The sequence below is a fragment of the Haliotis rubra genome, unplaced genomic scaffold (assembly GCF_003918875.1).
Source record: "Haliotis rubra isolate DU_JTF1 unplaced genomic scaffold, ASM391887v1 Scf49, whole genome shotgun sequence".
In the NCBI taxonomy this organism is placed as follows: domain Eukaryota; kingdom Metazoa; phylum Mollusca; class Gastropoda; order Lepetellida; family Haliotidae; genus Haliotis; species Haliotis rubra.
In genome coordinates this window covers 1,159,698-1,187,317 of record NW_025767179.1, presented here as the reverse complement: position 1 = coordinate 1,187,317, position 27,620 = coordinate 1,159,698, and the positions used below count along the sequence as shown (strand labels likewise).

The following is a 27,620-nucleotide window of genomic DNA, read 5'->3' as shown; positions in this document are numbered from 1 at the left end:
ACACAAGATCAATAGATGTTCGGGAAATCAGCAAGACACCAGGAAATACAACTTCAAAAGCACTCATTGGCATTCACCCTTTCGCAGGATGTGACAGTGTTAGTGCTTTCAAAGTAAAGGGAAAAGTAAAACCTCTGAAGTTGATGATGAAAGATGTGACATTTGAACATGCCTTCACAGAATTAGGCAAAGATCTGTCATTATCTCGAGAACTGCAGCAATACCTGACGAAGTTTGTCTGCAAACTGTATGGGTGGACAGGATGTGTCAGTGTTAATGATGTGAGGTACAACTGTTTCAGATTTGGTTGCACTGGAGATACCACCAAACAGCGACAGTTTGTGGTTACACATGCAACGTGCTAACTACCAGGCTTACATCTACCGCTCACGCATGCTGCAGGCGCCAAGACCCTCTCCGGTTGGACATGGCTGGACATTGTATGATTCAGAAGTTAACATCAAGTGGACAACTATGTCTATAGCTCCTCAGTCAGTGCTGCACAGTGTCCATTGTGGATGCACAAAAAGGGCATGTGATCTGCCAAATGTTCATGCAAGAAAGCTGGACTTGTGTGTACTGACATGTGTCAACGTGACGGATGTGCGAACCGAGAGATCATACAGAGCTACACCAAGGATACAGACAGTGATTAACTTGTTTTCAAATTTTCATAATTATACTTTGCAGAAGGATGAAGGGATAGTGAAAATGAATATTGAAAATGTACATGATTAACTTCACTTCTGTTTGTGAAATGCAGCGGTATGTTGTCTAAATCTGGCCAGTCCCCATGGTTACCAAGTTTCTCAGATGTGTTGAAATTTAAATAATTTGTAAACCAGTATATTTTTCAAGTATATTAGGTGCTCAATATATTTAGAGATCATATCTAACTTATATCAATGAGGTATAAGTTGTATTGAAGCCAATATGTAGACATAATCATACTTTGTTTACAATACCGTATGGTAAAAACCTGTCCCTTTTCACAATGGCCATGCTATTTTTAAAGTCAGTTTATTCCGTAGTGACCAAACCTTTTAAGGAGAACATTGCCTTTTTTATTTGAGGGTGATGGAGATAATTTTGGTGTTAAGTTCTTGTATTCACCCCTGAGCCCATCCTCAATAATCTCCGGGGTATACGTTACGATCACTCACCACTATACCCTGGATGCATCCATGGCTTGGCCAGATGATTTTATTACCTCCCTTTGCTGGCTACGCTGGGAAGTTGAGCGAACCAATCACAACTCACTTTCGCTTCTTAAATTATCTAACCTATTAGTGGATTGCCGGTGTCGGAATTAGCAACAGAGGTGCGATGTTCTTTGACTCGAGGTGTTGATGGGTCGGGATGTTTCACCTATGTAGCATTGTCCACAATCACAGTCTATTTTGTAAATAACACATTTCGGGTTGTTGTTGTTGACGGTGGGTTGTTTTCTTCCGTTGGCATGGAGGAGGTTGTTGAGGCTGGAGGACGCTGAGAAGGTAGTGTCTATTCCTGCCTGTTGTTTCAGGAGTCGGCTGATTTGGTGTGATGGTTTACCAATGTAGGGAATGGATATCTTGATGGGGGCTGGAATCTGTTGCTAATTCCGACACCAAATCAGCTATCTCTGACCACATCAAAGCCAACCCCAATCATCAAATAGAGTGGTCCGACATCACCATTCTCGCCAACAACCAAACGGACTTCACTAAACGCAAGCTCACAGAAGCCATTCACATCAAACGCCACAAGCCTACCATCAACCGTGACCAAGGATACTTCATTCCATCTGCACAATTGATGCAGAGGTACTCTGAAAGAGGTAGGAGGAGATCTTTCACATATATTTTTAAAGTTTCAGATCTGTCAATTTGTCTGTATGATTTCCCCAAAAATCTGAGTGGCACTGCAAACAAACCTTGGCAACTACGACCGCTATCTTTGTTGACACTGGCAAGCTCGGATGTAACCGCGGCTTAGCTAATTGGCTACTGCCAGAATGCGGAGCCAGCAAAGGGAGGTAATATAATTATCGTGCCAAGCTGTGGATGCATCCAGGGTATAGTGGGGAGTGATCGTATAATATATACCCTGGAGATTATCGAAGATGCCCTGAGTCTGAAGAACGCTTAAATTTAAGCCTTTGTGGTGATCGGAGCTGTCAGCCGGAAGTTGGGGGACCCGACGGAAAGTGCCGGAGACAGCCGATCGCCACAGCGAGTTCGTGGAAGCCATTTTGTAAGTATGAATTGCCTGTTTCAAGGGTCTACCCTAAAACCGTAGATTTGGGCGCTAATACTTGCACGGCTTACTCCACGGTGATCTAGTATCGTAGTGGAGACGGTGATCACTACAGTGGCGCTGTGAACAAAGATTCCGAGCGAGGAATCCCATTTTCTCGCTCGGGGCATCGCTCGCCACTGTTCTGTTTTCCCGCGCTTGGGAGACCACATGGTCTTCCACCCAAAGTGGGTGTAACAGAATTTCAGTGGGTTATAGTATAGTTATAAGGGTTTTCTAGTATCTCCGTACCTATATCGGAGAGGGGAGGAATAGTTACCGTTCTAAAAGTAGCTTAGTGGAGCTTTTTAGGGTAGTTTAGGTTACCCGCGTGGGGAGCACTTGGGCACGGGGGAGGGGGGACTTACTGCTCACCCAGCTCTCAGCTCGGCACTGTGGTGGGGTTGCAGTGCGGGCGAGATCGCATAGCGTAGATAGAACTTATTTAGGGTCTTTCGATCCTGGGGGCACCCTTTACGATCCTTAGGGTTAGGGTAAGGGTTAGGGAACCCCAGCAGCGCTAATTAGTCTGAAATGTTGCGCCCGGTAAAGTGCCGCCTGAGGGTTCACTGACATCTATCCTACTTTGAAGGGGAAATTCTTACCGTGACTTTTCTCCCAAGAAAAATTCCATGAATAGTCCTCCATGACAATCCATGAATCATCTGGGACATATATCCATGAATAAACACAGTCTGCGGCAAAACACCGTCCTTCGCGCAACAAGTTCAGGGAGTACTTTGCCGCAGACTGTGTTTATTCATGGATATATTCGTGTGTGAGATGATTCATGGATTGTGTATTTCTATGGAGGACTATTCATGGAATTTTTCTTGGGAGAAAAGTCACGGTAAGTGATGTGGAACTTATAACTTCCAAGTAGGATAGATGTCAGTGAACTTTGTGAGTAGGCATGCATGTATGGAACTGAACATATATATTATATAACGCATCTGTTGTTGCTAGGAAAGGGGTATCACTGTGATTGGGGATAAATGGCTCAACACCCCCTCCACCAGTACTAGTACGGTGGGATAGTGACATTGATACCTAATCTCAACCGCTACTCGGTGGGATAGTGACACTTACCCATAAGCCCAACCGCTACTCGGTGGGATAGTGACATTGATACCTAATCTCAACCGCTACTCGGTGGGATAGTGACATTTACCCATAAGCCCAACCGCTACTCGGTGGGATAGTGACACTGATACCTAATCTCAACGCTAATCTCAACCGCTAATCTCAACCGCTCGGTGGGATAGTGACATTGATACCTAATCTCAACCGCTACTCGGTGGGATAGTGACACTGATACCCTAATCTCAACCGCTACTCGGTGGGATAGTGACATTGATCCATAAGCTCAACCGCTACTCGGTGGGATAGTGACATTGATTCCTAATCTCAACCGCTACTCGGTGGGATAGTGGCATTTGCCTAGCATTCTGACCGCTACTCGGGAGGGATTTGGACTCTGCTATCCCCGATCTCTACTAGAGGGAGAATAGCGACACATATCGGAGACACTTCACGGTGAGGGGACCGTTCTGTGCGTTGACTTTTCATCATGGCTGCCAAAGTGGTACACGTGAACTTTGTGAACCCCACAGAGTTAAAACATATTGGGCTCTCCAGAGACCAGGTGGATAGGCTCATGTCAATTAGGAGCCAGGGATATAACATCACCAGGGAAGAGGTGGAGAATATGGAGGAGTTCCGTATGGACGAGGACGCTATGTCATTACTCTCATTTACATTCAATGGGTCATTGAAGGGAGTGGCCCCACCGCCAAATGATCATGGGGAAAGCCACGAGGTGGCCAGTGCGCTCAATGTCGAGGGTTCGACTCAGGGTGGCGACTCCGGAGGCGAGAGTGACACCCCAGAGGAAGGCCAAGCGGGGACTGACGGTCCCGAACGGGACACGAGAGTGCCAATGGATGAGCTCATGCATTTGATGAGCCAGATGATGCACACCTTGGTGGAAATAAGCAAAAAGAGTGCTGCTAGAGACGAGGAGAGTGCGCAAAAAATGATGCGCACCCTGGTGGGAATAAGCCAAAAGAGTGCTGCTAGAAATGAGGAGAGTGCGCAGAAAATGATACGGGACCTAGAGGGAGCAAACCAGAGGAGTGCACAAGGAATGCTACAGACTATGAAAGAAGTGCACAAGAGGAGTGCCGCTCGAGATGAGGATAATGCCTCAAAAATATTGTGGACAGTGGCGGAGATGGACAAAAAATCCGAAGACAGGCTGGATAGGGTGTTAGGCCGAATGGACAACTTTGGGATGCCGGTCAGGACACCGGGAGGACACCTTAGGGGTGGGCCATATGACACGGCCTCACATAGTGCTTCCATGGAGGTGAGAGAGGACATGTTTATGAGAGATAATATGCCATGTTGGGGACACCAAGAGTTGAAGCTGGAGCCTATAACACCCATTCGAGTGGAGGATGGTCACTGGGGAGTGACAACCACTCCAGATCGAGATAAAGCAACACCACTTGATGTCCGCCCGAAGAGTGGTGCGGGAGATACTAGTGTGCAGCGCTATGAGATGGGCAACATTAGCGAGATGGTGAATGAGAGAACTGCCAGGAGGTCCGCTTCCGAGTTACCATCGGTGCATGCAGTGAGGGAGGAGTTGATCAGAATAAAGGAACTGGAGCGACTTGTTGCTAGATTTGACCATGAACCATGCATAACCGATGTCTATGCCGATGAGGAGCGTTTACAGGCAGTGACTGCTGCAATATCAGAAATGGAACTAGTGGACTACTATGACATTGACACTGATGAAGAGCTTAGACTATGGAATTACCTGCTAGAGCTTCTTCACACTCGTCGCATGAATTTGGAGTTGACACTGACCCTACACAAGATCTTCCAGGAGATGCTGTGCCACCTGGACTGGGTGGAAGGGACCACAGCCTGGCTTACATCTGAGGGTGATGGTTGGCACCTGATGGAGGTGGAGGATCTCGTGCAGCAGCAATGCCTATTGGAAGCAGACATCCATGTAGTGGCAGAGGAGGTGGAAACTGTGAACTGTTCAGCCTCTCGTTTTACTGAAGAGGACTTGTGGGAATTCTGTGACCCTGATGTGGTCGAAAAACGAATGCTTATGTTGGAATCGGCTTATAAGGAACTGAAAACACTTGTTGAGCAGAGACGATCTCGGGTGGAAGAGGATCGTAAGCAGCAGCAGCTCTACAGGAACATGAAAGATGAGGAAGGATGGATCCGGGAGAAAAAACAACTTATGTCATCACTTGACTTAACGCTGCACTCATCAATGTTCCAGCTATATCATACACAGTATATGGTGGCTGTCTGTAAATTATCGAGTCTGGACCAGACAATTCAGTAATTAACATCAACATGAGCATCGATCTACACAAATGGGATACGATGACACATGTCAACTAAGTCAGTGAGCCTGACAACCCGATCCCATTAATTGCCTTTTATGACACGTATGGGTTGCTGAAGACCAATTCTATCCCCGTTCTTTGTGGGCAAATTACAAATGGGGGTTTCTGAGTAATGGTCAAGACACAAAGTGGGGAATATTACATTCAGAATAATGTCCTCCATTTTCATCAATCAAAAAAACGTTTTCAAAGAAACTACCCTTTTATTTCAAAAGCATCCTGGCCATGATATTGACAAGTTATGAAAGGTCTTAGAAATGTAATGACTACATTGCTTTGTAAGTTCATATTTCATGAACAGAATCGGACAATTCAAATGTTCAAGGTCATTTAGCATGATCAGTTAAAAAAGTTCTGTATAAGCCAATACCACAAAATGTTGGTTTCTGTGATTCCATTTTGAAAAACCTTTCACAACATTGTACCAATACAAAAATAGAACACCAGTACACTGAAATGGGTTTTAGAACTGGCGCAACCTTTCTAGGTTTTGAACTGCTGTAGTGATACAGTTTATATTCAGAGCATGACAGATAGAGATGTAATCTGAAGGCTGAAACTGTTACAACCCAGATCACTTTAGATTATGAGATGGAAAACTTCCACACCTGCCCACCCTCCCATCCAAATCCTTACAGAAGATAACTGACATCAAAACATTTGAACTGATCTCCAGATCTTAAGTTAATATTCAAATTAGTTTCTTGTACTAAAAATATTGCCCTCGTTATGTATTTCCAATAAATGAAAGCATCTTTCCTGCTCGAATCTTTTGGGCATTCATGTCTTCATACTGCTACCAGCTACTAAAATCCATAACATGCTGACGGAAAGCTAGACAATAGTGAAGCTCCCAGCTGCTTGCTGTAAAGAACAATATATATATAATAAATACACAATGCCATTTCGAATGTGGTCAACGTAACGTTATACTTTGGAATTACACTTTCCCAGTAAAGTACAGAGGCTAGAACTTTCATTAGGTTGCGTCCCATCCGGGATTCAAACCCACACTGTTAGAGTCAGGCGCCTAAACATCACCAAACAATGTCAGAGATCTAACCCACTCAGCCACCATGAGTTAATTGTTTATATTAAGGCATTTATATTGCAGGAATGTAAACATTGAATTTGACATAATTTTCTTAAAAGGCACACTGGGTTAACACATACTGGCTAAAACATAATTGTGTGTTGATTAATAAACACATCTATAGGGAGAGAATTCTGCACTTAGACACTTGTTGACCATCATATTCTGGATGATTAGTAGTAATATTCAATAAAATGATCATCCATGTACATTGCTGTCAAAAGGACAACACTATGACTATATAAAACCTGATTACTACAACAAACACAACCAAGTAGCTGCCTGCACGAGGAATTCTAAAAAGACTATTATGACAAATTCAACCAACATATTACCAGATTTATCACACATCACCAAAAACCAATACCATTGTTTTTAGTGCCTGATAATCAGTGGAACTATGAACAAGAAAATGATTGGTTGAGAGATACCCAAATAGCCAATGAATGACAGCTATCACAGCTCAAATGCTGTGTACATTCAGTGTGAGATTATGACTAAAACCTTTTTATTCATTGGAGAATATTTTGCCATAATGTCAGTCCATTACCGATTCTTCCAGCAAACCTCTGTGCATAGAAATCTAGAAAGGCGTGGATATATATGATTCTTGGTTACAAAATGAGCAGTGTCTATAGATGTCCAGATCCAGTTCACTGAGCCATCACGGTGTTCACATAGTTGAGTCTTGCAGGATGCTCATCTGCTGGTCTGTTGATGGGAGTCCACACCGGCTCACCAACAAACAGTCTCAACGCCTTGATGTAGTTCTGGAAAGATTAAATTACCAAGTAAGGCCAGACCAATTTTATTTCTTGTTTTACAGATTTTTGTCCTCAGAAAACCTAAGGCAGGAGGGAAAAAAAATTAAAATTAAAATCACCAGTCAAAGTAATGTTCCTTCTAACTACTAAAAGTGTTTTACTTTTGGCAATTTATGAAGTGTATATGGGGCAAAAAAAAACAATCCAAAAATTTTCTTTTTTGTAACTTTCAATTTTTGGCCAATAAAAACAATAGGATTCTATTTTTGTAGCGAGGAAGATTAATTTTTTCTCTTTTCTTATTCTTGAAAATATATGACCGGCGGATCCGTAAAACAAGAAATAGAATTGGTCTAGCCTAATGAATTTTATCACATAAGTTCCAAAATTTGTAAATTGAAGAAATACATATTCAATTCCCAGATGAATAAAGGGCTTTGTAAAACATCAGTCACTGGGTGGAATATAAGTATCTAAATGTTTAATACATTGACAATAGGGATACCACGATACATAAGTTTCATGAATCGATATGTATCACGATACCCATGTCACAATTCGATACGTATCACGATACCTATTTTTGTGGCATTATTATGCGTAAATAAAGTTACATTTTGAATATTAATATTTCATATTTTACAATTGTCCATGAAAAGATCAACATTTTTTATTCTCAGAGATTAAAAAGTTCTAATTTCTCATCTTTGTGCATGAAAAATAATAATTTATAACTCGTAACATCAAAAAGCATGATACAACTGCAAAATGTAAATGATACATAAATATAGTTAAACCGATACTTTCAAAACTAAACATCAATAGTTTTGAATGTATCGATAATTGTATCATCTTAGAAAAAACGTTGATGTATCGTGCTATCCCTAATAGATAAATAATGAGTGAATTTGGTTTAATGCCACTTTGAACAGTATTTGTGTCTAGAATTTGTTCATTTGGGAAATAAATCTGTACATTCAGGACTTTTTTGAAACCCAGAAGTTTTGGTATGTTGCTGTTAAATCTAGAAACAACAGGGGCGAACATGGGAAATGAACCCATGGTTCAGTAGACGGAGGCAAGCATTTCTAAATGCTTGGTGAATAGGTTTAGGAACAGACCAACGTTGATACACGATTCTCACTGCTCTCCAACATAGTTCATTCTTTCCAGCTGTTATTGCATGGATCAATGACAATCTATCGCCCTTCATGTACATAATAATATACAAGATTTATTTGAAAAACAACTATCGAATACTTTGTCACCAAAACAACCTATGCAGCATCAAACTATATAACTTTTGGGATCAATAATGATTTTTTATAAAATTATATGTAATTCATCTCAGAATACACATGAGGATGCATGTCATATCAAAAGCATGTTACTCAGAAAGTAAAGCTATGAGGTTATTTGTATCTAAGAGCAAGGTGAAGTATTTTCTGTACTTGAAACGTAGACTTAACTTTCAGCACACAAAATGATACTATTTCTAATCTCATAATCGGTGTCAACTGCCAGCAAAGTCTGAGAGAGCAATGTTTACTATAGATTCATAACAAGACACAGATGATGTAGGTCTTGTAACAGTATATATTGATGTAGGTCTTGTAACAGTATATATTGATGTAGGTCTTGTAACAGTATATATTGATGTAGGTCTTGTAACAGTATATATTGATGTAGGTCTTGTAACAGTATATATTGATGTAGGTCTTGTAACAGTATATATTGATGTAGGTCTTGTAACAGTATATATTGATGTAGGTCTTGTAACAGTATATATTGATGTAGGTCTTGTAACAGTATTTATGCTGCTTCTCATGTACACTGATATTTGTGTTTGGAGATTATGACCTTTTTGAACTGTTGTGTCAAATATATTATGCCATACTGTCATGACACAGCAAGACCTATATACCTCCGGACTATTTTATTGTTGTGTCAAATATATTATGCTCTACTGTCATGACACAGCAAGACCTATTTACCTCCGGACTATTTTACTGTTGTGTCAAATATATTATGCTCTACTGTCATGACACAGCAAGACCTATTTACCTCCCGACTTTTTTACTGTTGTGTCAAATATATTATGCTCTACTGTCATGACACAGCAAGACCTATTTACCTCCGGACTATTTTACTGTTGTGTCAAATATATTATGCTCTACTGTCATGACACAGCAAGACCTATTTACCTCCGGACTATTTTACTGTTGTGTCAAATATATTATGCTCTACTGTCATGACACAGCAAGACCTATTTACCTCCGGACTTTTTTACTGTTGTGTCAAATATATTATGCCATACTGTCATGACACAGCAAGACCTATTTACCTCCGGACTATTTTACTGTTGTGTCAAATATATTATGCTCTACTGTCATGACACAGCAAGACCTATTTACCTCCGGACTTTTTTACTGTTGTGTCAAATATATTATGCTCTACTGTCTTGACACAGCAAAACCTATATACCTCTGGACTATTTTACTGTTGTGTCAAATATATTATGCTCTACTGTCATGACACAGCAAGACCTATTTACCTCCGGACTATTTTACTGTTGTGTCAAATATATTATGCTCTACTGTCATGACACAGCAAGACCTATTTACCTCCAGACTATTTTACTGTTGTGTCAAATATATTATGCTCTACTGTCATGACACAGCAAGACCTATTTACCTCCAGACTTTTTTACTGTTGTGTCAAATATATTATGCTCTACTGTCATGACACAGCAAGACCTATTTACCTCCTGACTATTTTACTGTTGTGTCAAATATATTATGCTCTACTGTCATGACACAGCAAGACCTATTTACCTCCAGACTTTTTTACTGTTGTGTCAAATATATTATGCTCTACTGTCATGACACAGCAAAACCTATTTACCTCCGGACTATTTTACTGTTGTGTCAAATATATTATGCTCTGCTGTCTTGACACAGCAAAACCTATTTACGTCCGGACTTGTAACTTTATCTCTCTAGATGAGGTAACAAGTGTTGTCGCATGGTTCTGCACAACAAACGTTTTTCATTCTGTTGAATAACTGGGTCAGATATATAATGCTGTTCCACCATGACACAGCAAAATCTGTTTACCGCAGAACTTGAAAAAGTTAAACACCTACTGCAGGTAGACAATTGCTTGTGGTATTACTCTGATTATATGAAAAGGAAAAACAGACAGACAAATGTGTGACCTGGCCAGTCCACTCCCATCTTAACCAATATCCGATCTAATGGATCATTATCTCTTAGGCGTAAAAATTAGTATTCTTTTAATTTATTTTAATGTATGCATGGCATTAAAAGATGCTGAGTAGCGTCTGCACTGTTCACAAACATGTTAACATTAGCTAAGACTGACACCAGGTGTTACCTTGGTGTCCAAGGTGAATCTGTGGTAGATCCCAGCTGGCAAGATGATGAGGTCTCCCTTCACACACTCGATTCTTATCCACTTGTCGTTCTTGTCACGAACATCGAAGTAACCACTGCCATCAAGGATGAAGCGAATTTCTTCATCTGAGTGAAGATGTTCCTCAAAGAATGCCTTTATCTATTTCAAAAAGAACAAAAAGGTAATCTGATGTGACAAACAGCATACTGGTTCTGTACATTTAGTGAAAATATGAACACAGAAACGTTAAAATTGAAAATTTTAACTATAAATTATATATTTAAAATACTTATCTCATCTCATGTCATACTCTCTCTCTTATGATCGACAGTTAAGTGGAAAAGAACTGTAAACAAAGTTTTGGGCCTCTCTTCAACCCTTCACTCCGACAGCTCCGTTCCTGGACAGCCTGGCAGCCTCTGAGAAACATGCAGATCGTCTTCTGATTGATCATGTGATCCCTTTGCATAGTCATTCTTGCCTTGGAGCAATAGTCATAATCTGTGCAGCAGGCTTGGTTGGGCGGGAATCTATCATGTGTGATAGGATAAGTTTATTTAATATACAATTTATAGTAAAAAATTTGAATTTTTAAACTTATCCTATCTCACTTATCCCAAGGTAGGACAGTTGGCCACAGATTATCCTGTCTTCAAGTGGATGACAACTCTGGTGATGTGATGATGATAAACAAGGATGCCTGTCATAAGTGAAATCCCCTGATTGACTGCATAACTCCATTACTTGTGATAGGTTGCTTTTAAAAACCACTTGGCTTACTCAGCACAAAAACTCCCAGGGAGTGGGCGCTCTCGAGTAGATGTGGTTTTCCGCTGTATATTTGCCACATTTGCCACCAGACAAATGCTGAGCTAATCAGGTTTCCCCACCTCACTCCGATTTCCAGAAAGCCCCAGTAAATTAAAGTCTTGTGACTGTAATCTGGACAACCACTGCTTTAAACACCATCCCCACAGACACAAAAAGGGAAAATGGCTCCGTCACACTAAAACTGTTTTAATGCTCAGTTCCAAACAACATCAAATGATCTTCGCTCCTTTGCTTAAACTACATCAAGGATGTGTCCAGCATCTTAAGATTTGAACACATTGAAATCCACTGGAATTCGGTATTCATTGCTTGAAGAGTAGAGGTCAGTGAGTGTCCATCACCTCTGCATTGTAGTACAAGACTGTCCTCCTAGTCTATGACTGACTGACTGAGTTTGGTTTTACTGCGCTTTTAGCAATATTCCAGCAACATCACAGTGGGGGACACCAGAAATGGGCTTCACACATTGTGCCCATGTGGGGATTCGAACCCGGGTCTTTGTCGTGACGAGCCAACGCTTTAACCATTAGGCTACCCCACCACACACCCCTAGTCTATGATGAAGTTGCTCAACAGCGACTGTACTGCAATGCCCTGGCGTGAAGTCAGGTGAGGTAGATCTCAGCCCAAGGGTAGTAGAACGAAAATGAATATTGGGGTTCCATACATCTTTATTTAGTTTATACAAGCACAGGCAAACTGTAGCGCAAATAGGATTGCGCAACACAGAGAAAATGACCAGTCTTCATATGCGTGCCAATCTGCTGGAGACATTGAGTTGGTGATGATGTTCTTCACTCCCGGTATGTGACTGGCTCTTGCTGGGATTGCCAGGGAGTCAGTCAGTTGGAAGAACTGGATCGCCCAACCTTGGAGGTGCGACGAACTTGTTGAACCCAGATGATTGATCACCACTGGGTTGTCTGATCGTAAGAGAAGATTGGTCGATAAAAGATCCTTTGCCCAATGTGTTATGGCTAGGATGTCTGCCTTGAAGTCCTGTTCGTTTATGTGAAGTGACTGTTCGTCGAATGTTGATCTTTGAAGTGATGCATCTACGAACAGGCAATGAGTGGGGATGAATGGCATCAGGTAAACTCCTCCTCAGACATTTGATTCGCCGAGCCACCATTGAAGGTGTTGATGGAGCAACGAAGGTAGAAAGATCATCTCAATGGTCGTAGAATCCTCTGGATCAAACATAGTTTTAGTTGACCTCTGGTCGTGAGGGCTTGGGCTGAGTTAGCCCCGCAACTCCGCCACTGTTGCAGTGTAATCTTCTGCGTCAGTGCTAAAGGGATGATGCATTGATTCGATGATCTTTGACTTTCAAAGATTCATGAGGGATCGTCACAGTAAGAGGGATCGCCGATCCTGGCTGGAACGACCACAAGTCGTGATGAAATCCAGTAGCTGAGTCTAACTCTAACATGTTCATAAAACGTGGGTCTGGAATTGGCAGGTAGGTCATAAGATCTGGGCGATGGTGCAGCCGAAGTCCGAGCCGTAACAATCAAAGGTGGTTGGTTCGCATACGGGAGGTTTGCTGAAATAGATGAGATCACCGAACGAGTCGAAATCTGATGTTTGGTCCCATCTGGAGGGATAGCTGAATCTAGCTGGTTCGACAAATCATGAGGCTTCAGCGAGTGGTGGGTTTGGCGAGTGGTGGGTTCGGCAAACTACTGGAAGCATCCGCAGGATGAAATAGTCGTCTCAAATTCTTTCTTTCTTTATCCTTCAAACACTAAAGACCAATGCAGTCTATGCAGGATGCGTGTAGGTTCAAGATGAAGGTCTTAATTCTTGCAGTCCACGCAAACCTGCTTTTCCTTGACGTTGAATCTTCTTTCCCCATGATGTTAAAGGTTATTTCAGCGCTATATAAATATCCTATAATAAAAATAATAATAATGTTAAAGGTTATTTAAGTCAGTTTATTTGCCACAGTTTACAAACTACAGCATGTCAGCACCCTAGTGCGACAAGAAAGAGAATAACTACACAAACGGATCACATGATCAATCAGAGGACGGGTTGAACGCTTCTCAGAGGTCGCCAGGCTATCCAGGATCGGGAGCAGAAGGGATGTGTTGGGGCGAGGGTTCAAGAGAGACCCAAAACTTTGTTTACAGTCAATTTTCCACTCAACTGTGGATCATAAGAGAGAGAGTACAAGACGTGAGATAGGATAAGTTTTATAAGTTTTGAATTTATCACACTGTCAGTAGACATGATACTGACTACCCGGTACATATATTTTCTGATATGGACAAAATATCTTGGTCTGGTAAGCATATATGATATTTCTCTTTCAATTGAAATTTGTATTTGTGATCTTGCTCAAATGACTACAGTACAAGCCATTGGCAATGTTGGACCCAAGGACCAAATCCGTCTCCCGGATCCCACACCTAGCTCGATGAGGCAACAGGGAACCCCTGGGGAGTCTAGGTTAGAACTGTTGGAGATGTCTACCTTCTGTTCATAATTCGGCAGCTTCTCCTTGGTGATTTCAATCATATCGTAATACGAATATCCTCTGTCGTCACGCATCTTTTGCAGCTCTTTGTTCTTCTCATGATCGTCTGCATCAATCTGAAAACACGACAAGCAATGTGAGACTATGCCCATGAATTCTTGTTTACTCTGTTTCTGAACATGGGAGCTGTTGAAATAAACAATAAGAAAACAACTTATTGGTTACCTTTGTATATTTTGTTGAATAAATATAGCATATACAGCAAACATAATGAGGCTCAACATCAATGATCTTTGTTATAACTTTAATGTTAAACGTTTAAGTCCCTTCACTCAAATCATCTCAAAGAAGATTCACTTCCCTTCCAATCCCTGATGAGGATGTTTGTAATGAAACAGATGAATGTTTGTAGTTACCATGGTTAAGGCCTGCACATAATATTGGAAATTTTAACTATAAATTGTGGGGATCCGAGGAAGAAAATATTGTTTACACCGTGCACAGATAAAATAACTAAGGTATATTGAGAGGCTCTATTTCAGCCCATGAACTTTGCAACTTGCAGTCTTTCTTATCGTTTCTCATATTACTGATCAAATATAAATAACAAACACGAAAACCAACATTTAAACTTTATTATGTTTTTACAATTAATGGAAATTGGCAAAATACCCAATTGAGTTTGAGTGAGGTGGGTACAATTTATTTAGTTACTCAAAGGAAAATTAGGATACCCATTTGAGATGAACACATGCGATTACACAACCTTACAATGCTCAATGGCCCAAAAGTTCTCTAGCTCTGAATGTGTTTTTAAGCTATCTGTCCATGAGTGAAGAGTGGTGTTGCTGTCCAGAACAGTTCTCAGTATGGAGGAAGTTAGGATGACCAAAGGTCACTGATAAATCTCCCTTGACATGCACCTGATCACCAACCCACACTTTTGATCTGAATGAGACAAGACAATCCCTGGTAACAAGCATTGGTGAGAGTAACTAACATACGTCAAAGGATATAAACCTTGGTTGAAGGATATAATAAACCAGGTCTCAGGTCACGGTACTACCTCTCACACATGTTGAAAATACAGGGCTCGACACAGATCTTCAGTGAAGCATGATAATGTCCTTCATGGGGAGCAATTGCTTTTTCTATAACCATGATAACAGAATATCTCAGTCATATTCTAAAATTATCTATTCATTATTTTTTCTTCTATCTTACCACTAACACAGTTTTAGATGTCAATAGTCCCAACAGTGTGTTACAGTGTTTTAAGTACGTGTACATGGTAGCTGGGTCATCCGCTTCAGTGGACATGAAACAGGTCCGCTAAAAAACAACATTCAGCAAACTGTCAAAGGGCTCGCCCATGGGCACTTCTTAGTCTATTGGACAATGGAACAAACCCCAAAGCATGTTTGTATTGAGACACTCAACCGCCTTCCTTTCTCAACTTTAGCAGCCTTATTTCAGAAATAATATTTAAATTACAAAAAAAAAAATTTAAAAATAGAAAAAAAACCAAAAAAAACAAACTTTAGCAGCCTTTACTCATCTCCTTTCAAGGGACTGGTCGTTTCTTATTAGGGTTACCTCATAATGAATATCAGGGTTACAACAGGTCTTCACGGGTGGAAATAACCCATTCCCCGACGTCCGAGTCCAGTGTTTTTTTCTGTCGGGCAAACAAATTTGTATATCACAATGTACCGGTGTCCAGTTGACTTTCCACTGTTAATTATGTTGTTTATTTTAAAAAATCAACAAGAAAACGGCCAGTATAGAGGAAACATGATCAGGGCAAGTGATTTTACATGTGCCACTGTACCGGAGTACACTAGCAATTTTAAAGTTACTTCCACCCCTACTTCAGCAACCCATGCTTGTTGTAAGTGGTCAATTTGATGTACTTGGTTGACAAATGTCAATGTATCCCAACTGTGCTGATCAATCCCCATATCAATCACTAGATTGGCTTACTGAGACTTGTACTACAATTGTACTTCACTATCAAAGTTTAAATCGAGCATAATAAAAACAATTATATTTTTAACATCATATAACTCAGCTCCACTGTACTTTTCTTACAGTATTAGAAAAGTTAACCTATTACATACTCAACCACGTAATGAAGCTAGCAGATTAAGTTACGATCTGTACAGAGTAGCGTTAATCACTGATCCATCCTGCGGATGTGGAAACCCATGCACAAATGCTCATCACCATTTCTTAGAATGTTCTTTACACAATGAACATAGAAAGATCATGCTTAAAGATATTCAAGATGTATGTGGTAGTAATTCTGTGATTACATTATCGTTATTTTAAACGGCATTGCAGATCTGACAAATCATAAAAATGAAATTATATTAAAACATGTACATCAATATATATGCAAATCTAAACGATTCCAGTAGTCTTCTCCCTATACACCTTTTGTATTATAACATTTCCCGAATTGTCAATCTTTCTCTGTCTCTGTTTCTAATAATTGCTTGTGATGTAATTAGTTATTGTAAATATCTTTGGAGAGGGGTTTTATAAGTTGAAAGAACCTGTCCCCAATCCTTTTCATATTGTCAATAAAATATGTTTAAACTAAAACTACTGAGATTCAATTAATTGCACACAGCCCTAATATAGCTAGAAATTTGCTGAGTGCAGCATTGACAACAATTGGGGCTACGGGACCAGGTCCCCCCCAAGGGCTCAAATTAAAAATTGCCCTTGGGAAGTCCCTAATCCCATAGCCCCATTGTGTATACTACTACTGAGGTGCATGCAAAATTTGATGAAAATCAGTCGAATAGTTTCTGAAATATTGACTTTCAAGTGAGCATGGGATCGGTCGGGAAAAAGGCTCGGATCGCCTCAGGGGTGGTTGCTCCTCCGAGCGATGTGGGTTGACGAGTCGCAGTGCGTGTGTCTCTCTCAGCTTGGTGTGCGGGTGGCTGGCTGGCTGGCTGGCTACATTAAGTAGAAAACTAGGCATGCAAGACTGATAAAAAAAATCATGACAAGAAACTATCATCACACGGTGGGTGATGTGTAAGGGACTGTGTCGTGAGGTACAATCATCAACTCCTCTCTGACGAATGCTCTCGTCATTCAAGTAGTACAAGTTCGGTTCTCCGTCTTTGATGTCGACAAGGTCTACGTTGTACGATTTCATGGACCATATCGGATCGGTGGCACGTTTTCTGCTGTCTCCCTCGTATTCTCCCAGCTGGTACAAGTACCTAACGCTGACCCGGTCCGGTAATATTTACTCTGTTTTATCGCGACATGCTGCTGCTGCCGACGACGATTCGACAGATTTCATGGCTTCGACGGGTCTCTTGCCCACGAGTCTGGTGACTTCGTTGTTGATGGCATCCACAACTCGCGGTAAGTGTAAGACCCATCCCATGTTTCTGTTTCCGGGATCCATTAAATCCTGCAAGTATTGGTGCGAGAACAGGCGTTCGGCTAGGGTGCGATTGAATCTCTCAACGATGGCTTGGCTACGGTGAGCTCCCTCTATACCTCGTCTCACTTGGACTTTGTGCTTGGCCAGCAACTGTGACACGGCTCCCATGAACTTGCGTCCGGGATCGACTTGTAATACGGTAGGCCATGTGAAGCGACTGCGTTTGTATATGTATTTGACTGATTTTCGTGAAATTTTGCATGCATCTCGGCAGATGGTTACGCTGTAGCAAAACGGCATTGGGAACACTCTCGATGACTTCATTAGATTAATTAAGACTTAATTACGACAAAAAGTTGGACATTTTGCCTTTTCCAGACCGACCCCATGCTCACTTAAAAGTCAATATTTCAGAAACTATTCAACCGATTTTCATCAAATTTTGCATGCACCTCAGTAGTAGTATACACAATGGGGCTACGGGATTAGGGACTCCTCAAGGGCTCAATTTGTAAATTGAGCCCTTGGGAGGGACCTGGTCCCGTAGCCCCATTGTGTATACTACTCAACAACCAAACAAACTACTATAGGCGATGGGTTGGATATGGACGTTATGACTGTCATATTCACTAAGTCAGCCCAACATGATATCCTAATGCGGTTGCTATCTATAAAATGATAACCAAACCCTACAAAAGTGTTGAAATGTTTTAATTTAAATTGGCAAAACCCTGCCATTCTTTATATTCCTGCCCCACCCTGAACATATACCTGTGAAATAATCTGGCGACCCGTATTTTGCTGTGTCATTTCTCCGCCTCCTCCCCCACCCATTATGCACTTAATTTGTAAGTACTGTTCACAACATATGTTTCTCTTGTCTCTGTAATGTTATGTTGAATCACGTTTCCACGGTATGGCACATATATAGAAGGCATGAGTGAGCAAGTGAGTTTAGCTTTACGCCGCTTTTAGCAATATAATCCAACAATATCACAGCTGGGGACACCAGAAATGGGCTTCACACATTGTACCCATGTGGTAGAAGGCATGAGTATCTTTATGAGTGAGTGAGTGAGTGAGTGAGTTCAGTTTTACGCCGCTTTTAACAATATTCCAGCTATATCGAGGCGGGGACACCAGAAATGGGCTTCACACATTGTACCCATGTGGGGAATCGAACCCGGGTCTTCGGCGTGATGAGCAAACGCTTAAACCACTAGGCTACCCCACTGCCCAGTATCTTTAGGAAACAGTTGTATAATAACACATGGCATCATATGATTTAGTATATAACTAAATGAATAAGCAATAAGACTGCATTATGATTACAAGCATATTATTAGTATACCTAAACATGAGTTTAAAACAAGACATATCAGAGACTATTCATAATTTATGGCTGGGGGGTGATGATGATTTTTATGGAGAAGCATGTAAAATGTGAATGACCCCCCTAAAATCTATGTACAAAGAAAGTGACACCCCACCCCCTTCCCCAACATGTCAAGTACAAAACTGCTGACTCACCCCTAGTACATGTATTTGATGCCTCCAAGCCATACATTATCAACAGTCTCTAGCTAGATTTTTTTGTCTACCAGTATATTGGGTGAAAATAAATGTAATAGCGAGACCTAAGCCAAAATGAACCGGCAGGTTAGACAAAGCTCAATATTTGGGTAGGTCAAAATGTCCAATCATATGACAGTATCTCCATGATTGAAACAGGAGCCGTTATATCAGTACTAGAATCAGCTTTCCTGTCTCAAATACAATTTAACTGGAATGCCTTGTAGCATGTGAACTTCTTCCACTATTAATGCACTCTTAGAGATATCTTTTCATTAACTCAGTATTAGATTTGAGGTGAGGTGAGGTGAAATTGGGTTTAACGTCAAGCTGGAGAATATTTCGCTCATATGACAACGTGCATGCATGTGTATGTGTAGGTGTGGCTGCTTGTACAAGCCCAGACTGAAGCTGGTTTTATAGTGCTAGCCCACTGAGATACCATGCTGCAGTGAAGCATGAATACCCCACTCGGACAGATTATACTGACTCCAAGCCGACCAGTCCTTGTTGTACCCATTAATGTCAAGAGCCAGGCAGGGACCAACAAGTGCCATATTTTAACGTCTTTTGGTATGACGCGGTCGGGGATCGAACCCGCGACCCTCCGCTCTCCGGGCGGACGCTCTAACCACTACACCACGGAGGAGGTCTATATTAGATTTGAGGGCTATCAAATACATTGAGTGTTCAGGAACCCATTACATTTAAATTTATAAGCTGAAATTATCCCTCACTAAGTTAGTGGTGTGAGATGGAGTTGGAGGTGGTCACTCCTGAAACAAGGCTTTTATAGTGAAAACGTTCTGGTTACCTCTAACCACTACACCACGGGGGTGGTCTATATTAGATTTGAGTTCTATCAAATACATTGAGTGTTCAGGAACCCATTACATTTAAATTTATAAGCTGAAATTATCCCTCACTGAGAAGTTAGTGGTGTGAGATGGAGTTGGAGGTCAGGTCACTCCTGAAAACAAGGCTGTTTATAGTGCTTTTATAAAACGTTCTGGTTACCTCTAACCACTACACCACGGGGGTGGTCTATATTAGATTTGAGTTCTATCAAATACATTGAGTGTTCAGGAACCCATTACATTTAAATTCATAAGCTGAAATTATCCCTCACTAAGTTAGTGGTGTGAGATGGAGTTGGAGGTGGTCACTCCTGAAACAAGGCTTTTATAGTGAAAACGTTCTGGTTACCTCTAACCACTACACCACGGGGGTGGTCTATATTAGATTTGAGGTCTATCAAATACATTGAGTGTTCAGGAACCCATTACATTTAAATTTATAAGCTGAAATTATCCCTCACTAAGTTAGTGGTGTGATGGAGATGGAGAAACAAGGAGTGGTGGTCACTCCTAGAAACAAGGCATTTTTTATAGTGAAAGTTAGTGGTGTGAGATGGAGTTGTCACTCCTAAAACAAGGCTTTTATAGTGAAAACGTTCTGGTTACCTCTAACCACTACACCACGGGGGTGGTCTATATTAGATTTGAGGTCTATCAAATACATTGAGTGTTCAGGAACCCATTACATTTAAATTTATAAGCTGAAATTATCCCTCACTAAGTTAGTGGTGTGAGATGGAGTTGGAGGTGGTCACTCCTGAAACAAGGCTTTTATAGTGAAAACGTTCTGGTTACCTACATCATAACTGTATGGAGATATGACACAGGAAAACCGAAGTTGCGAATAAATCTGTAGATTGGCATAGTCATGGGGTGGAGGAAGAGGGTGGTGAGACATGGATAGAATATTTTATGATACAAAATTTGATATATACAGTCCTTTAAGACAATGTCACAGAATTTAATGGACTCAAAACATCCTAATGAATTAAGTGTAAACTCATGAATTTTTGCAAACACTGCATGAGTCTTAAACAATTGGCCATCTCATCTCAACCACTTCTTGTAGTTAGACAATGTTCTACTGTTACTCACAGATCAAATATTGTCAGGTGAAATTGGGACATTTAGTGTACTAGATATATCAACGTATCGTCTAAAGTGGTGTTACAGTGACTTGACAATATATTTTTTAGCAGAGACATATGGTCTCTGTTTTTACGTATATAGCTTAAGCATGGCATCCTAGTTTTAATTATCAGAATTAAACCAATGCCTTGTTACATATGGATAATTGCATGTACTTTTCAAATCGTTTGGGGAATATTGATCGTTTTAAAAGATTTAAAACCCTTTCCTCTGCAAAAAACAAAGTATCTCCTAAAAGCAATTTAAGTATTGTTTGAAAATGCCACAAACCAGCAGCTTGGGGACTCTAACATAGGGAATAAGACGAGGGTAATGGGAAGACCCTGTTAAAGGCATCCTCGATTATCCAGTTTATAAAAATACGACACGCTGGATATTCGACGATAGCGGGTTCATTCTCAGGTCAGCATGGCCTTACCTGGAAGTATTCCACACCAGACACACCTCTCAGCGTATCTAAGTCGACAAACTGCGGAGGTTCCAGCATGTGGGGCAGACGTTGATCAGCGTCAGAACTGTCCATAAACCATGCTCTCACCATCTTGATTGCTGTCAGCCGAGACGATCAAACGCGTTGCACACTATGGATCTGTTGCGTTTTGATGTAATCACGTGACACGTGGAAATTTATTTCGTCCTCACTCGCCCCTTTCCGTAGCCTGCTTAACATCACGAATGCCTGCTTAAAACCGCGCTCGGCTAAACTCGGTCTATTTCGCTATTGTTTATCGTACTGGAGCTGACACGGGAATGACATGTTTTGATCACGAATCCTATGTTTGTCAAGGTCGTGTGTGACTATTGGTGTCAGTTAAAGCCATCTGGACGACTGCATACTGTATGCCATGTAAACAGCCGAACGAAAATGTCGATTTAATTATATCCTTCTATTTTCTTGGCATAGAAGGCACACAGTTGTGCGGAAAATATGTAGAGTGGTGTTTCAGATGTCTATCGACGCCCATCATATACCAACAATTTGGAAAACCGCACATATAATCCCCGTTCCCAAAAATTCAAAACCTCAAATCATTAATGACTACCGCCCAGTGGCACAGGCCCTCGTGTCTTTGCGAAGATTAACAATTAAATTTGTTTTTTTTAGATGACCCCCGACTCGAAATGCTTCACAGTACAATACATTCACACTCTGCCGCAGTGATGACTTAGCATAACACCACTGTCGTCAGACTCCCCATTGTTCTCAGTGCCCTTGGTTTACCTCCTGATCTCTTGGCACAGACCAATTGTCCGACAAGTCAATCTGGCGTGGCTGTGATTACAACCTAGTCTTACCCACTGATATAATGAACCTGTCCTATACACTGACGAGATGTTCTCACATTTGTATAGAAATACTTTGACTAGAATACTAATGTTGACAGTTATCTAGAGAAAACTCAAGTTGTTGTTTTTATAAAAGGTGGACCCTTAGCGAGAATAAGAAATGGTTTTATAAAGGTGAACGTGTTTTAAAAGTTGATTAATATAGATATCTAGACATCCCATTTTTATCTTCTTGTAAATTCAATAAATGTATATTAGATTTATCATCTCGGGGTAAAAGGACACTTCTAGAAGTACTACACCACGTATATAGATTAGATAATGTTGACTTTTCTGTAATTTTCAAAACATTTGATACCCAAATTTTAACCAGAGACATATGGTCTCTGTTTTTACGTATATAGCTTAAGCATGGCATCCTAGTTTTAATTATCAGAATTAAACCAATGCCTTGTTACATATGGATAATTGCATGTACTTTTCAAATCGTTTGGGAATATTGATCGTTTTAAAGATTTAAAACCCTTTCCTCTGCAAAAAACAAAGTATCTCCTAAAAGCAATTTAAGTATTGTTTGAAAATGCCACAAACCAGCAGCTTGGGGACTCGAACATTGGGAATAAGACGAGGGTAATGGGAAGAACCTGTTAAAGGCATCCTCGATTATCCAGTTTATAAAAATACGACACGCTGGATATTCGACGATAGCGGGTTCATTCTCAGGTCAGCATGGCCTTACCTGGAAGTATTCCACACCGGACACACCTCTCAGCGTATCTAAGTCGACAAACTGCGGAGGTTCCAGCATGTGGGGTAGACGTTGATCAGCGTCAGAACTGTCCATAAACCATGCTCTCACCATCTTGATTGCTGTCAGCCGAGACGATCAAACGCGTTGCACACTATGGATCTGTTGTGTTTTGATGTAATCACGTGACACGTGGAAATTTATTTCGTCCTCACTCGCCCCTTTCCGTAGCCTGCTTAACATCACGAATGCCTGCTTAAAACCGCGCTCGGCTAAACTCGGTCTATTTCGCTATTGTTTATCGTACTGGAGCTGACACGGGAATGACATGTTTTGATCACGAATCCTATGTTTGTCAAGGTCGTGTGTGACTATTGGTGTCAGTTAAAGCCATCTGGACGACTGCATACTGTATGCCATGTAAACAGCCGAACGAAAATGTCGATTTAATTATATCCTTCTATTTTCTTGGCATAGAAGGCACACAGTTGTGCGGAAAATATGTAGAGTGGTGTTTCAGATGTCTATCGACGCCCATCATATACCAACAATTTGGAAAACCGCACATATAATCCCCGTTCCCAAAAATTCAAAACCTCAAATCATTAATGACTACCGCCCAGTGGCACAGGCCCTCGTGTCTTTGCGAAGATTAACAATTAAATTTGTTTTTTTTAGATGACCCCCGACTCGAAATGCTTCACAGTACAATACATTCACACTCTGCCGCAGTGATGACTTAGCATAACACCACTGCCACAGGCTAATTTGCATATCACGTGACCGGACTTTCCTCTTGTTTGTTAAAGAACCACTAAACTTTGTTTTTTGTTACTCTTTTAACTATTACATATGAAAGATTTGTGGTTAGTCTTATGCGGAACACCAAATTTATTCTTTAAAAACTTGTGGTTAATTAATACCGAGCGATTAAAAGTGGCCAAAAAGTCGCCTGCTTCCCTCTCGCCCGCCAACGAAACCTCAGACAGGTTACGTAACTGTCGCCACAGCGAACTGGAAGTGACGTCATATGAGGAACGATTTTCAGTTAGTTGTATAGAAAATGTGTAGCATGCTCATCATTTTGATGATTTCTCGACATCAACGACGACATGCCGAATTGTTGCTTTGTCGTCAATTGCTCCTAGGGGTCGGGCGATGGTGTCACCATGCACAGATTTCCACAGGACCCCGCAGTTCGTGCTAAATGGGTTATGTTTGTGAGTGCGAAGCGAGCGTTGTGGAAGCCTGAAACGATATCTTACTTGTGTTCAGATCGCTTCACGGAAGTTAAAGAATCAAAACTACTTACTAGTTGTAGTAAAATATGTATATGATTGATGACCATAAAGATTTTCCATGACACAACTTGTAACATAACGATTTCTTCCTCGGAAGTGAGGTTGTGGTCGAAGTAACAATAATATTGTAAGTAGTATTATATTGACACCCACCTCGCTGCCTGGAGAAATTGTTATGTTATAGGCTATGTCATGCAAAATCCTATTGGCCATCAATAAAATAAATATTTTACTACCAGTAGAAAGTAGTTTTGATTTTGTAACTCGGTGAAAACAAATCTAAATAGCATTTATCCTCAGACTGGCGGATGTTCCCGACAGGGCGCCGCCATTTTTGAAAATAGTAACGTCTGTTAGAATTAATGAGATTATAGTTTGTTTTGTTAAATATGTATTGGAATCATAACCTAAAACGGATTTTGCATGACCAAACGGATTTTTGCATAACTTATAACGATTTCTTCCACAGAAGCGAGGTGGGGTCGAAGTTAAAATACTGCGCGATAAATTTCTTGCTACATTCACATGGTTAATGTCCACTCACCAGTATGTAGATACTAGTCAATGTGCGTCTTTATATTTGGTCTTATAATCCTAATTAGTTTTGATCATACTTGTATGCATTTTGAAACTAAATAAAAGCAGACGATCTGCTGATACTTATAGTGAATTTATAACAGAACTGTAATATCTAGACATTTTATAGTTTGCCAATGTGAATCATAATTCCGCACACACACCCTAGTGTATGTTGTCTGTCTCATTACACTTCACGGCGAAAACAATGATTCTGTTGAATGCTACGACAAATGAATCAAAACAAAATGCAAATATTAAAATTAAAACAGATTAAAGTTATAGGAACAATATCAGGCCATTACCTTGTTCGAGGAATGTATCCATCAATATCCACAAAACTGTTCCAAATGATGTGTCTTTTAACAGTTTAATATATGAAAAAGTTATCAATCTTTTCAGGTATTGGTGTATAGTCTCATTGGTCACCCAAGATAGCACACCTGGCAACTAATTGCATAATGTCCGCCTTTCTTTAAAAACAGTAATTTAGTTAATAATAGCCAATAATGGGCAATCAATCAATGTATTGGCGGTTAATCCTTTGAAAGAAGGACGTTGTTTTTACGCAGACACCGACACGACAGAGTGTATTCAGTATAGATTAGTAAATCTACATACATAAACACTACCTTTTGACAATTCCGCTGTGTAAGATAAAAGTAATTAATCAATCAGCGTGTTATCGGTTAATCCTTTGATCGATGTTTATAATGTTGAATATTTACTCCAGACACAAGAAATGCCAAATGGGAACCTTTGTCGGGTAATCTAAGTGTGTTACCACTAATTATACCTGTTATAAATTCATTAACTGACCATCAAGTGAATGATGACAAATAACGTGTAGGTTTATACCACATAACATGGGGTTACAACAAAGGAGTATTAATTGCTGTATTGCATGTGAAAACTTATGGGCCGACACTGTTTTGAGAATACAAACAGATTTTTAAATGACATGATTAAATATCGAGGTAAAAACACAGAAATGGGATCAATTTAGATCAGTCATTATACAAATAGGGCCTAACGACACCAATCGATTTTGACAGAATCGTCTATGAAAACAAGTTGTAACTCGAAAATTAGGCAAAACAGGAGACAAAATTAAATGACAGTAGATTGTGAGAACATATAGCGTTCATTTTCAACAACAATTGTCACGATTTCAGGTTTATACAAGCCTGTAAACAAGATAATTTAACCCCTAAAATGTAGATGAATTCTGCATCGGCCCTCAAAGCTATTCCTCATATGACGTCACAGAGACGCGCCGCTCTGATTGGTTGAAATTTCGTTCGCGGGTGAGAATTGTGCACTGTTGTCAAAAAGGTCGATTTAAGTCAATTAAAGGTCGAAATGAGTAGTTTTAATGACGGGGTTTCATTTATAACGATGCCAGTTAGTGATTTATGCATTTGTACCCACTAGGGTTTATGTGACCTTCGCCTTCGAAATGTCTTGCTTGCATCCAAAGTACACTGTCGTCAGACTCCCCATTGTTCTCAGTGCCCTTGGTTTACCTCCTGATCTCTTGGCACAGACCAATTGTCCGACAAGTCAATCTGGCGTGGCTGTGATTACAACCTAGTCTTACCCACTGATATAATGAACCTGTCCTATACACTGACGAGATGTTCTCACATTTGTATAGAAATACTTTGACTAGAATACTAATGTTGACAGTTATCTAGAGAAAACTCAAGTTGTTGTTTTTAGAAAAGGTGGACCCTTAGCGAGAATAAGAAATGGTTTTATAAAGGTGAACGTGTTTTTTAAAGTTGATTAATATAGATATCTAGACATCCCACTTTTATCTTCTTGTAAATTCAATAAATGTATATTAGATTTATCATCTCGGGGTAAAAGGACACTTCTAGAAGTACTACACCACGTATATAGATTAGATAATGTTGACTTTTCTGTATTTTTCAAAACATTTGATACCCAAATTTTAACCAATCCTTTTGAATGGTGCCGAAGTATGGGGTATTAATACATTTAACTGCATGTAAGAAGTTCTTAAATGTTGGTCGCCAAACACCAAATGGAATTGTTTATGGTGAATGTGGACGTTACCCAATGGATATAAATGCACAACGGCGTTTCATAAAATACTGGCTTAAGCTTGTAAATATGCATCAACAAAGAATTCCAAAAAAGCTTATGATATGCTAATGTATTACGATATTTGTGGTTATAATAACTATGTTTCATCTGTGTGTAATTTATTGTTTTCGTATGGATTTGGTTATGTCTGGTTATTTCAAGGTGTTGGTAATGAATCCTAGTTTCTTCAAATGTTTAAACAAATTGCAGTTGACATGTATATACAGTCATGGAATAGTACAATTGAAGAAAGTTCAAGGTATAAGCCGTATAGACAATTTAAAAGACTTTTAGGGCCAGAC

At 40.3% G+C, this 27,620-nt stretch overlaps 1 protein-coding gene across 2 annotated transcripts; it reads right to left on the bottom strand.

Annotated features, from left to right (window-relative positions):
• Nucleotides 1-5,900: 5,900 nt before the first annotated feature.
• LOC124291286 (1,2-dihydroxy-3-keto-5-methylthiopentene dioxygenase-like) lies at nucleotides 5,901-23,531 on the bottom strand. Of its 2 annotated transcripts, none has more exons than XM_046728259.1 (4): nucleotides 23,321-23,531; nucleotides 14,301-14,420; nucleotides 10,971-11,150; nucleotides 5,901-7,580 (listed from the first exon to the last, which is right to left on the bottom strand). In XM_046728259.1, the coding sequence occupies exons 1-4, from the start codon at nucleotides 23,441-23,443 to the stop codon at nucleotides 7,464-7,466; spliced, it is 540 nt and encodes a 179-aa protein (XP_046584215.1). In that variant the 5' UTR covers nucleotides 23,444-23,531; the 3' UTR covers nucleotides 5,901-7,463. The 2 variants fall into 2 exon arrangements, with proteins under 2 accessions (XP_046584215.1, XP_046584216.1); XM_046728260.1 differs by lacking the exon at nucleotides 23,321-23,531 and adding an exon at nucleotides 21,713-21,908.
• Nucleotides 23,532-27,620: the final 4,089 nt, after the last annotated feature.

Bases quoted from the DNA above. Each gene is read 5' to 3' on its own strand.
- LOC124291286 (XM_046728259.1), bottom strand. From the start codon at position 23,443: ATGGTGAGAGCATGGTTTATGGACAGTTCTGACGCTGATCAACGTCTA. The intron at 14,421-23,320 runs GTAAGGCCATGC...TCGTGTTTTCAG, and splicing joins CCGGTGTGGAATACTTCCAG to ATTGATGCAGACGATCATGA. The intron at 11,151-14,300 runs GTAGACATCTCC...TTTTTGAAATAG, and splicing joins TGCCGAATTATGAACAGAAG to ATAAAGGCATTCTTTGAGGA.